Genomic DNA, 12,705 nt, shown 5'->3' on the forward strand with positions numbered 1-12,705 from the left:
TAAAAGCCGCAGCTTTCCAGCGCTAGCGGAAAGCCTTTTTTCGGGTTGCGAAATCTTTCGGGTTACGAACGGCGCCGCGGAACGAATTAAATTCGTAACCCGGGGTACCACTGTACTAACAAGTTGCTGGACCCTTGTTGTGGTTCCTTCAAACTCTACATTTCTATGATTCTGTCACATGTTGGATGGACTTGATAAAAGTATTGTCCAGCTCTTGGTATGTTGGCTCTACACACTAAAAATAAGTGACCTGAAGATACAAAATCACTTTTAAATAGATATTATTTAGTTGCTTTTATGCTATCAATCTAGAATTATGTTATTTGATATTACTATCTGTTGGGGAAGGGGGTTCTGGGTAAATCAGAGGAACAATAATAATAATTTCCTTATTACTGTTTCTTTATTTTTAACTAATAAAACTTGGAGCAATTCTTGATTTTTTAAAACCTTCCCAGGTATTCAAATATGTATTAATCTGTGAGTTCTGATATGGAGAGATTTTAGAACCCTTTCTAAAATTTATACCTAAAGTTGTGTGTTTCTTGATGTATCGATAATGGAAAAGGATGTATTCTCATTTGGTGTGATATAGGTAGACCTATAAAAGGATTAACAGGAATACAATATATCTAGTTATATATAATTTTCATTATTGTATCAAAATGTAAAATACTTGATGGACTCTTATTAATTAATAAAATAACATAAAAATAAATTATATACCTAAGCTGTATTGGTAGTTTTTCTTAGATATATGCAGACATGGCGTAATGGTTTGAATTTTGACTATGGCTGAGTCCAAACTGCAGAAATAATCTGGTTTGACACCTCTTTAACTGCCATGGCTCTGTGCTATGAAATTCTCAGAACTGTAGATCTGTGAGACATAGTTATTCATTAATTTATTTTAACATTTATTTATATATTTTTAAATATTTATTTATATGTTTATTTTAACATTCATTTAATATTTTAATAGCTAGTTATATATTTCTTTTAACATTCACATATATATATATATATATATATATATAAACATTTATTTATATATCTATTTAAACATTTATTCATATATATTTTAATATTTATTCATATATTTATTTTAACATTCATTTATAGATATATTTATTTTTAACATTTATTTAAATAGTTTATTTAACATTCATTTATATACTTATTTATATATCTATTATATTTATATATTAATATTCATTTACAGTACATATTTTAATATTTATTTATATATTGATTTATATATGTATTATATTTATATTAATATTCATTTTTATATTTATATAATATTTATTTATACATTTATTTTAACATTTATTTATACTCTATAATAAAGCAAGCACTGCGCTTGTCTCAGTCAGGGTCAATAACAATCCCTGCTGCCTGTGTTGTTTTGGCCCTGAGAAGAACATTCCCTCAGCAACAGTCGACTACAGTACTTGACTCAGTTGGGGAGGGGGCGGGGCATCGGCTCAGAGAAACGGCCCTCCGCTGCCAATCAAAGGGGAAGAGCCCCGCCCCTTTACCCGCCATGCTTTGGGCCAGGAGCGGAGTCAAAATGGCGGCGGCCACTCTGGCCAGGGAAGGTTGAGGCCTCTGCTGCTGCTGCCGCCGCGGTGACATCGAGGAGGAAAGTGGCGACGATGCTGGCGTTGCGGCGATGGCCCCGGCGGGCGCTGTGGGAGCCTCCTCGCCGGGCGAAGTCCCTCTACGGCCCTCGGGTCCCCCGCGGCCCGCTCCCTCGCACTCCCTGGACAGTGCGGGGCCCTCCCCCGGGCGCCCCTTTGCCCTGGTACCTACGGAAGCCGCCGCCGGTGAGAGAGCAGGTGCCCGAGCTGGACGTGGTCACCTACGAGGGGAAGCTGCACCGCGTGCCCTGGCTGGCCAAGCCCTCCTTCCCCGTCTGGGAGCGAGGCTGGCACGACCCTCACAGGCCCCGCTGCCCGCCGCAGGAGGAGATGCCCGCCTACAAGGAGAGGCCCTGCTTCATCTGCCACCGAGGGACCCGCCTCCAGGAAGGTAGCCGCCTCCCCATAGGAAGACATTGGGGAACCCTTGCCCATAGGGAATCCATGGAGAATCCTTGCCCATAGAAAGACATTGGGACTATTTGCCCATAGGAAGACATTGGGGAATGCTTGCCCATAGGGAAACATTGGGGAATATTTGCCAGCCACAGAAGCTGGTGAAACATCAGGAATAAACTCTTCTAGAACATGGCCACATAGCCCCAAAAACCCACAAAAAACTATGGATGCCAGCCATGAAAGCCTTCGACTTCACATTGGGGAATGGTTGCCCATAGAGAAGCCATACAGTACTTGTTCATAGGGAATCATTGGAGAATATTTGCTATGGACAAGCATTTTCCAATGATTCTCTATGGGCAAGTATGGTTTCTCTATGGGTAAGTACTGTCTTTTGTTTTAGCATGTCCCCTTCCTTATCAGTGCACTTAAGCGCTCCCTAAGCAATCAGTCCAGACACCTAGAGGAAGCCAAGATGACAAGACTGAGGCTGTCGTATTTGGGCACATCGTGAGGTGGCATGACTCCCTGGAAAAAAAACAATAATGCTAGGAAAGGTGGAGGGAAGCAGAAAGAGAGGAAGGCCACACACTAGATGGATGGACTCTATTAAGCAGGTCACAGGTATGAATTTGCAGGACCTGAGCAGAGAAGTGGACTATAGTAATTCTTGGAGAGGTCTCATCTGCTAGGTTGAAACCGACTCAAGGGTGGATAATAACAACAAAGCGAATCACAGTGTGTAAGCTAATTGTCCCCAACAAGCTGGGTACTCATTTTAGCAACCTATGGAAGGATGCAAGGCTGCCAGTTAGTTTCCAGGCACAATTCAAAGTGCTGGTTATGATCTATAAAGCCCTATAAGGCTCAGGTCCACAATATTTGGCAGACTGCATCTCCCAGTATAAACTGGCCCAGGCCCTGAGATCCTCTGAAGAGGCCCTTCTCTCCATCCCACCGCCATCACAATTACGGTTGGTGTGGATGCGAGAGAGGGCCTTCTCCCTAGACTTTGGAGCTCCCTGCCCAGGAAGACCAGAATGGCCCCCTTCTTACTGGCCTTCCGCTGGCAGGTTAAAACCCTCTTATGCAGGCAGGCTTTTTAAAACAATGTCCTTACAGGACCAGCTAGGTGTTGTATCATTTTAAGTGTTTAAATATTTTACCTTTTAACTGTATTTTTATTCTTTGAATAATTAACGTATTTTAATATTCTAACAATTTAATTCTGTTTTAATGTATCACTTTTCTGTGTTTTTAATTGTATTGTTTTTAAATGTTGTGAAGCTCCTCGGAGTCCCAGTTCTGGGATAAGAACAGGATACTACTACTGTACTACTACTACTACTAATAATGGCTGAGATGGCCCTGGAGCCCCTGACTGGGATCGAACTCACAACCTTGGATTGAAAAACATTCCGATTCATTCCCCACTTCAACTGCCCTGGCTCAAGGCTATGGGATTCTGGGGACTGTAGTTTGTTGTGACACCAGGGAGGCCTGGTGGCACAGTGGTTAAACGCCTGTACTGCAGCCACTCACTCTCAAATCATAAGGTTGCAAATTCAGTACCACCCAAGGGAGGGGAGGGTCAAGCTTGACTTAGGCTTGTATCCTTCTGAGGTTGCTAAAAAGAGTACCCAGCTTGTGATTGGGTGGGCTATAAATAAATCATTATTATTATTATTATTATTATTAATTAGCTTATACTGTACATTGTAAACCATGGTATATAAATGAAGCTGCTATTGCTAATAGTGAGCAGTTAGTAGATGACTTCACTGCACTCTTTTAGTGGTGCTTTTCCAGTTTGAGTGCCCTGGCTGCCTCCTGTTGCATTCTGGGGTTTGTAGTTCTGTGAGGCCTAAGAGCTCTGGCTGGGAATTCTAAACACCCCTCCCTCAACTGCAAATCCCAGAATGCAATAGGAGGCAGTCAGAGTGGAATAGCAGCACTGTAAGAAGATAGTTCAGTAATCTCTTTAGATATGATCTGTACTGCAGGGGGGAAATGGGGTTTGACATCATTTCAACTGCCCTGGCCCAGTGCTATGGAATCCTGAGATTTGTAGCTTTCTGAGATATTTAGCTTTCTCTGTCATAGAGCTCTGGAGCCCATAGCAAACTACAGATCCCAGGATTCCATAACCTTGAACCATGGCAGTTATAGTACTCTCAAACTGGTTTATTTCTGTGGTGCAGGTGCAGCCTCAGTTTGCAGAGGGATCTTGCAGCACCTTGAAGACAAAGGATGGATCCACACTGCAGAAATAATCTGATTTGACCCCCATTTGCCTTGACCTAAGGTTATGAAATTCTGTGAATTACAGTTTTTGTAAGATATTTATCATTTCCTGTCAGAGAGCTCTGATGCCTTACCAAACTACATTTCCCAGAAATCCATAGCATTGAGCCATGACAGTTAAACTGGAGTCAGAATAGATTATTTTTGCAATGCAGATGCAGCCTAACTGAAAGTGCAAAGTTGTTAGCACACACTTTCATAGACTTGAGTCCACTTCCTCAGATGCATTTGGTCATCAGAGGAAGCAGGCTCAAGTCTACGAAACTCATGCTTGTTGTTAGCTGCCTTCCAGCTGACCCCTGAACTCATGGTGGCCCTGTGGATGGAAGTTAGACTGTAATCGTATTACCCTGTTTCCCCCAAAATAAGACATACCCATAAAATAAGCCGTTGCAGGATTTCTAAATATTTGTGCAATATAAGCCATACCCCCAAAATAAGACTTAGTGATAGGCCTGGCACGGAACGGAAGGGGCCGGGAAGGGAGCAGAAAGATTGGGGCCAATGGTTCTAAAGGAAATGGAGGCGCAAGAAATTCAGGATTGAATTCCGGATTTGGATAGTTATGATGACTTAATTATGTTTGAATAAATGTAGGTTGTTGTACCATACGTAATAAAACTAAGACATCCCCTGAAAATAAGCCATAGTGTGTCTTCTTGAGGAAAAATAAGTGTAAGACAGTGTCTTATTTTGGGGGAAACATGGTACTAGTCATATGTAATATATGTAATATAATTTGCTGCATAACACCCTGTTCTCCACTGCTGTGCTTAGGTCCTGTAAATTCATACTGGTAACCTCCCTAGTTGAGTCTATCTATTTGGTGTGTGGTCTTCCTCTCTTTATACTTCCCTCCCCCTTTCCTAGCATTATTCTAGCATTATTTATTCCATTGAATCATGGCTCCCCATGATGTGTCTGAGGTACGATAGCTTCAGTTTAGTCATCTTGGCTTCCAGGGAGATTTCTGACTTGATCTGGTCTAAGACCGATTTGTTTGTCTTTTTGGCTGTCCACGGTATCCAACACACTCTTTCACAGCATCATATCTCAAAAGAGTTGATTTTTGTTCTGTTGGCTTTCTTCACTGTTCACTTTCACATCCATACATGGCGATGGGAAATACCGTGGCTTGGATGATTTTCATTTTAGTGCTCAGTTGTACATTCATCCTTCCACATTTGTGGCTTTGACTTTTCCAGATTTGATTATTCATGGATTTTATTAATATATTCTCTCTAGGAATGTGTCCTCCAGTGCAACTCTGTTGTCAACTTTAATCAGTAGTCGCACTGAAGGACCTAGAGATTCCTAGAGGCAATACTTCACTAGGCATTTGTAGCTCCTCCAGCACAATTCTGTGGTCAGTGTCTGGCAGAGATTCCTAGAGAGGTGTTCTTTCAAGTGAAAACATTGTGGTTTTTTTATTTGCAGGTTTTCCACATTCACGGGGGTCCTGTGCCCCTAACCCTTGTGAATGTGGAGGGTTGACTGTATATCTTTACTCTTTAGGATCTTTTCCAGTTCTTTCATAACTGCCCTTCCCATTCCTTGTCTTCTTCTAATTTCTTGGCTGCATCCTCCTTCCTGATCAATGTTTAATCATGGTACCATCTTCTGTCTTTTGGTTAGGTGCAAAACAGATAGATCCAAAGGGACGGCTTGAAACCCCCCCCCCCCCGAAAAAGGTGAATTGGGGCTGGGGCAACCACACACTGTGGCCCCAATCCGACTTTTTTGCTGGTCCAAAAAGAAGCAGCAAATAGCTGTTCCTTTTTGTGGCAGCAAAAGTCAGCTTTTTTGCCCCGCCGCAGACAGAAGCTGGCTTTCAGGCACTCCAGCAGATTGCGACGTGTAAACATCATGCCGCCGGAGAGCCTGGAAGCCAGCCAGTATGTGGGCAGCCGGTTGGTGTGAAGCTGGCTTCCGGGTGTCTTGGGGACGTGTGCCATCTGTACACCACACCCTCAATCTGGCTGGAAGCCAGCTTTTTATAGTGGTCTGTTTCACCCCTCAGTCTCAAAGGTGCTGCAAGATCCTTTTGCATAATGCTTTTGGGAAGGGTGTGAAGAAAAAGATCCCATCTGGTCAGTTTGTGGTAATCCCAGTAAAAAAGAAAACAAAACAAAGCTGGCCATAGGAACTGTCCTATCATCATCGTCGTCGTCATATTCATTTATATCCCATCTTTCTCCTTATAATACCAAGGTGGCTAATGACATATTTGAAAGATACAACTTAAAACTGTACAAATGAATTAATAAAAATATAAGTATAAAATTAAAAAAACAATTAAACAGTTTATGAAGTTGAAATATTAGACATTAAAATACACTCATCCCTTCACATCTGTGGGTTTGACTTTTGCGTATTTGATTATTCACAGAATTTATTAATGTTTTCTCTAGGAATATCTAGGTCCTCCAGCATAACTCAACTTTAACCAAACATCACACTGAAGGACTTAGAGATTCCTAGAGAAAACACTTCACTAAGTATTTGTAGCTCCTCCAGTGCAATTCTGTGGTCGGTGTCTGGTAGATGTTGACCACAGAGTTGCACTGGAGGACCTAGATAGTCCTAGAGAGAACATAGTAATGAAATACGTGAATAATCAAAGCCGCAAATATCAAAGCCGCAAATATGGAGGGATGCCTGTATACTGAAGTGCAGCTCGTTCCATACATGGCTTACGGTTTACGTGGAAGCTGTGCTGCAATCCATTGAATGGTGGGCGCACGCCCGCCGCTGTGAACATGGGCACTTGAGCTTATGTGGGATTGGCCGAGCGGGGGGGGGGGGGGGCGGTCTGGAACGGATCCACTGTACTCAAATATATTGGAAATGCTACCCAATAGCAAAATGTATGTAAATCCTTCATATGAGATGTGAAATTCCTCAACAGAGGAAATATGAGATGTATGAAAAGTGAGATAATGTTCCTGTACTACAAGGATATTATGTAAGATGATGATGTTATGCAGTTATACTGCATAAGATGATGTTGCTACACTTGGGTCTTTCAGATCAAAACTTCACTGATTGTGCAGAAACAATGCATGGCTCTATCCTACAGAAACCTTGGATTTGTAGTTTTGTGAGGCACCAGCACTCTTTCACAGGGAAGGTTCAAGACCTTGTAAAACTAGGCAGCTTCGAGTCCCAGTTTTGGGGGGAAATCGGAATACTACTACTAACAACAATAACAACAAATCCAAGATGAAAAAAGATTTCAAAAGAGTTACAGTATTTAAACTGGTGTCCAACTGCATTATTTCTATGGTGTAGATTTATTTATTTATTTGCGGTATTTATAGTTATGCACCTAAGTTACCTTCAGAGGAAAATAATTATTAATAGATGTAAGAAAATAGAATATGCAGAGTGACAAACATGTAAACTAGTTCTGTGCATTGGCTGCTTGGTGGCAAATAGTAATCCAAGCCTGTGAATTAGTTTATCAAAATCCTGACTCATTGCTCTAAGAAAACAACTGAGCCATGTCCTTCTGTTGCAACTGGAGTTCACTGGTTGTCTAATGTAATATTTTGTGTTTCAACGCAGTTCATTTCCGGACCCCCTCAAAGTATGGTGGTGGAAGACGCTAGTGTCTTCAGTTCTCATATAACCTGAATGGCAGTACAGAATACAGTGTCCTCTAGCAATGTGTTTCTTTGTCTGTAGGTGTAAAACAGGCATTGTGGCTTACCAAGACAAAACTAGTAGAAGGCTTACCCCCTCAGATACTTAGCATAATGAATGACACAGCTCATGAATGGGAAGGCCAGAATGAGAGAGTCCAAAATGCCATCTCTCGTGCGCTTTTTTGGGTTAGCACTGAGGAACTTACACCAGAAGAAGTCAACTAGTAAGTCTTTGTTTTAAGTCTTTCTTTCTAGTGGTTAATTCTAGATGTTATTTTTGATTTGCTATAACAGATGATGTCGCTGTAGTTCAGAAGTGGGGAAAGTGCCTGCAAAGCTGTTTTTTCAACCAGAGTCTGCCTAGTGCACCCTTCCCTGACACTGGGAGGGCTTTTTTTTATGTGTGCGTGTGCAGGGAGAACATTTTTCTACTCTGGGAGACTTCCATGAGCAATTTTGTGGTAAAAATGAGAACAAAGCCTTAACATTTCATCTCCATTTAGAAAACAAAAGTAGAAGTGGATCTCTTGTTTTGTTTTTCTGAACATTCTCAGGCCTGCAAGCTCCCTGTGAGTCTTGAGGGCAAGAATTAGCCCCTGAACCTGTCCACTCCTTTGTGCTTCTAAGATGGTAATTTCTAACATGTGGTGAAAGAAATGAATAATATTAAGAAATAAGTTAAAAATTCCAAAGCATTTAATGTAGTTACCTGTGTTCACATTGGTAAGTTAAACTGTAATATAGTGTATACACTTGACTATAAGTCAATCTCGTGTATAAGTCAAGGGCAGGTTTTAGGGCCCAAATTATGTATTTTGATATGACTCATGGATAAATTGAAGATAAAAGTTAGGGGCATCTAACAAGGGATCTAAAGGGTGAAGGAAAGGAAAACAATGCCAAAAAACAAAATTTTGGCAGGCATAACTGTGCTCATCCTAAAAGCTGGATGGATGGGAGAGTTGAGGGGATGTCATTACTTCCAGGACAGATTATACTCTTGTCTTTTCACCAAGGGTGGTTCCTTTTTTTTTATAAGAGTTAAAGTATGTTATTTATTTTGACCCGTGGATAAATTGACTCAATTTTTGGGGTTGATTTTTTGACTAAAATTTCTAGATTTATACATGAGTAGTACAAAAATGGAGAAACATACATTTTCTTTATAAAGAAAAAATGGCATCAAGTACAATTTAAATAAATACTCAATGTAAAATATAAGTTGTGGTTATTGTTAGCTTTATTTTATATTTTCCCCTGAATTGGAACTCAAAGTGGCTTACAAATTAAAATGATTACAATATAATTAAAATGTTCATAAATTCAGCATTAGAATAGAATTAAACTTTTAGCCATATTAAAGCAAGTGAAAACATACAGTTTTAAAAGGTTTTTTAAAAAAACCAGTACGGTTAAAAAAAAATACAGGACCCCTTTACAGTCATTTTCTTTAAAGCCATCAGTTCTAAAAAGCCTCCCTAAAATGTCTTTCCTTCTCACAGAAGGACAGCAGAGTGGAGGCCATTGTAGCCTCCTTAGGGAAATCAAGGGTTGGCCAACAAGAAGGCCTTCTCTTGTGTTCTCTTCACCTGTACCCATGAAGGTGGTGGGACTGAAAGAAGGGCCTCACCTGTGGATCTTAGAGTCCAGGGCTGGCTCATAATGAGGAAATGTGGTCTGCCAGATATCTTGAACCAAAGGCATATAGGGCTTTATAGGACATAAGCAGCACTTTGAATTGTGCCTGGAAACAGACTGACAACTTGTGGAGCTGTTGAAACAGGGGAGCTGTATGATTCCTGTTAACCAGCTCCAATTAACTGTCTGGCTCTTTATACCAACTTTTTCAAAGGTGGTCCCACTACAGCACCTTGCACTAATCCAAATGGGATGTTATTGAGACTTGTCACTGTGTCAGATCAGACCTCTCCAGGAACAGGCACAGTTCACTATTGTGACATTGCTTCCTTCCAGTCACTGTGCTTGCTTGTTGGGGGAGCAAGTAATCTTACCTATCTTTGTGACTGGAGCACCCTTTCATCCTTGATATAGGATACAATAGTGCTTCTACTCTTAGAGCTAGAGGTGTTGCATGTATTTGTGCTTGACCCTCTTTTAAACTGTAAAATCTTATGAGATGTAAGAGTCTAATATGCGTCCAGCTATACTATTTGTTTTTAAAGCATCTTTCAAACATTGGGAAGTGTTTTCCCAAGGCCTTCCAGTTTGTATACTTTATATGAGTGGCACTTGTAAAGTACAGGAGCACAGGCTTGACCCAGCAATAGGTGCAGAGGGATGCGATGGGACAGAAGGCAGGGGGTAAATGAGTGAAATGAATGTTTTTTGCAGTTACAGGTCATTGTAGTTACAGGTTAGAATGAAATTAGGGAGTTATACTGAAGATGTCCAGTAAATGATGAGTAGGGAGTAGCCTCACCACCAGTTAGAATTGAGAGATATACTGCCTCCAAACAGAGGCTTCCTTTAGCTGTCAGTAGATTTGTCCTCAGTGAATTTGGTTGCAGTTCTTGTGAAGTAATCTTATGGCAGCAGTGTTCATAAATTAATTATGTTCTTTGGAGAAATACTTTATATTGAACCTCTTGCGATCACCTTAATTGTGTTGTCCCTAATTCTTGTGCTGAGGTTCAATAAATGCACTTTCTGTACCTCATAGTCTTCACTTTGCCTCTCCATTTGACTACCAAATCAGAATAAATTAAACAAAAATATGTAGTTTATATTTGTCATAACTTTTAGGTTACTTTTGTATGGATATTTTTAGCATGGGGTTGTTTTCTGTATTCATGTATTGCATTAGTTGATGGAAACAACATTAGCTGCCATTATTTAATGAGTTAACCATAACTATCATTTTAATTTGTGTTCCCCATTTGTATATGCTGTAATCAATGCATACAAATAGCCAAAAACCAATAGATCTAACTAACCTCTTGTTCTGAAGCTCTGTGCTTCTAGAAGATTTACTTCACTTGTGCAGGATGGCGACTACCAGATATCCCTTGCTGACTAAAAGAATGGTGGCCCAAGACTACCGAGTAGCAGCTACATGGGAACGAGGTTAGTGAAAGGTTTCAAGGCCTACTCATCCCTACAGAAGAGGAGTGGGTATGCTCAAGAGCTTATAGGGCTGCATTGTACCATTTTAGGTTTCTCCTGACCTCCACAGATCTACACTACTTTGCTTGCACCTATGGGTTGGGTGACCTGAAGTGACATCTTGTTTCTCTGGGGTCTGTTTTTTTTATGGCTGTTTGAGGCAGGGTTGGGGTCTTAAACAGTATTTTTTAGTTACTAATATATTATTATTTAGTAATTATCTGCCTTGGATGATGCAAAATAGTTTTTTAACCCCCCCCCCCCCCCCCCCCGGCCACATCATCTTGTAGGTTTGACAATTCTCACCCCATTAGAATTATCTTTTTAGGATGCAGAGAAATCTCGTAGCACCTTTGAAGCGAATTGAGAGAAAAATGTTGGTAGCATAAATTTTTTTTTAGACTAAGGCTGTATCCACACTGCATAAACAATCCAGTTTGACACCACTATATCTGCCACAGCTCAATGCTATTGAATTCTGGGAATTGTAGTTTTGTATTTTGACATTTAGCCTTCTCTGTCAGAGAGCTCTGGTGCCCCAAACAAACTATAATTCCAGAATTCCATAGCACTAAGTCATGGCAGAAATAATCTGAGACCGCTTTAACTGCCCTGGCTCAAGGCTGGGGAATTCTGGGAACTGTGGTTTTGTGAGACATTTAGCCTTTTTCTGTCCGAAAGCACTGGTGCCACAATAAACTACAATTTCTCCAGATTCACTTGCGCTGAGCTGGGGCAATTAAAGAGGTCTCAAACTGGATTATTTTTGCAGTGTATTTTGGATCAGTCTCCAAAGCTGATAATACCAACTTCTTTCTCTCAAAGGTGCTACAAGATCCTTTTGCATACTGATCCATACTAACACGGCTAGAGTATTGCTGCTATATTAAAAAGTGCTATGCATAAAGCAAAACACGTACAGTCAGTCTTCCTTATCCATGGATTTTTTATCCACAGATTCAAGCATCCACAGCTTGAAAATATTCCCAAAAATATAAATTCCGAAAAGCACACCTTGATTTTGCCATTTGATAAAGAACACCAATTTGCTATGCCATTATATTTAATGGGACCTCAGCATCCATGGATTTTGTTACTCACGGAGGATCCTGGAACCAAACCCCAGTGGATAACAAGGTCCTGCTGTATGTTGGATGTGGAAAATGCTTTTCAGTAATTCATACTCTTGTATGTGGGAACAGACATACATATTTTATGTGACAGTGTTAAATGTTACTCAAAATAATGTTAGGTTTTCATCAGTGCCATTTTGTTTTGGCCATGATTCAGTGACAAGAAAGACAGTGAACTGAAGCTTAAATTCAGTGTGTTGGTTCAGCTAGACACTTGGCAGAGCTGAAGTAGGTTTGGAACCAGTCATAGTAAGGTCTTTATATGCCCCATTTTTCCTCACCATTATTGACAACAGTTAGCTCCAAAGAAATGGTTTCCCAGTTGCTTCTAGATACTCAAGTGATATAAGTTGGTTGTCATTTTGAATATTTTTTAATTAATGAGTGTTTGAAGTATATGCCTTGCATATCTGCCAATCACAGATTTGCACTCTTAGTTCAGTTAATGAGGGACTG

At 40.5% G+C, this 12,705-nt stretch overlaps 2 protein-coding genes across 3 annotated transcripts in view; one reads left to right on the forward strand and one right to left on the reverse strand.

Moving 5' to 3' along the window:
- The window catches only part of LOC121928490 (NADH-cytochrome b5 reductase-like), an 18,898-nt gene extending 16,944 nt beyond the window's left edge, over window positions 1-1,954 (reverse strand). For both annotated transcript variants that reach the window (XM_042463270.1, XM_042463269.1), the window contains exon 1: window positions 1,816-1,954. The gene's annotated coding sequence lies outside the window, so the exon portion shown is untranslated. The remainder of the gene's footprint in view (window positions 1-1,815) is intronic.
- Window positions 1,529-12,705, forward strand: part of MRPL37 (mitochondrial ribosomal protein L37) — a 15,351-nt gene continuing 4,174 nt past the window's right edge. The window contains exons 1-3 of the mRNA XM_042463268.1: window positions 1,529-2,034; window positions 8,034-8,217; window positions 10,962-11,077. Coding sequence (XP_042319202.1) covers window positions 1,659-2,034; window positions 8,034-8,217; window positions 10,962-11,077 — 676 coding nt within the window. The 5' untranslated portion in view covers window positions 1,529-1,658. The remainder of the gene's footprint in view (window positions 2,035-8,033; window positions 8,218-10,961; window positions 11,078-12,705) is intronic.

This window comes from Sceloporus undulatus, chromosome 4 (genome assembly GCF_019175285.1).
Source record: "Sceloporus undulatus isolate JIND9_A2432 ecotype Alabama chromosome 4, SceUnd_v1.1, whole genome shotgun sequence".
NCBI lineage: Eukaryota > Metazoa > Chordata > Lepidosauria > Squamata > Phrynosomatidae > Sceloporus > Sceloporus undulatus.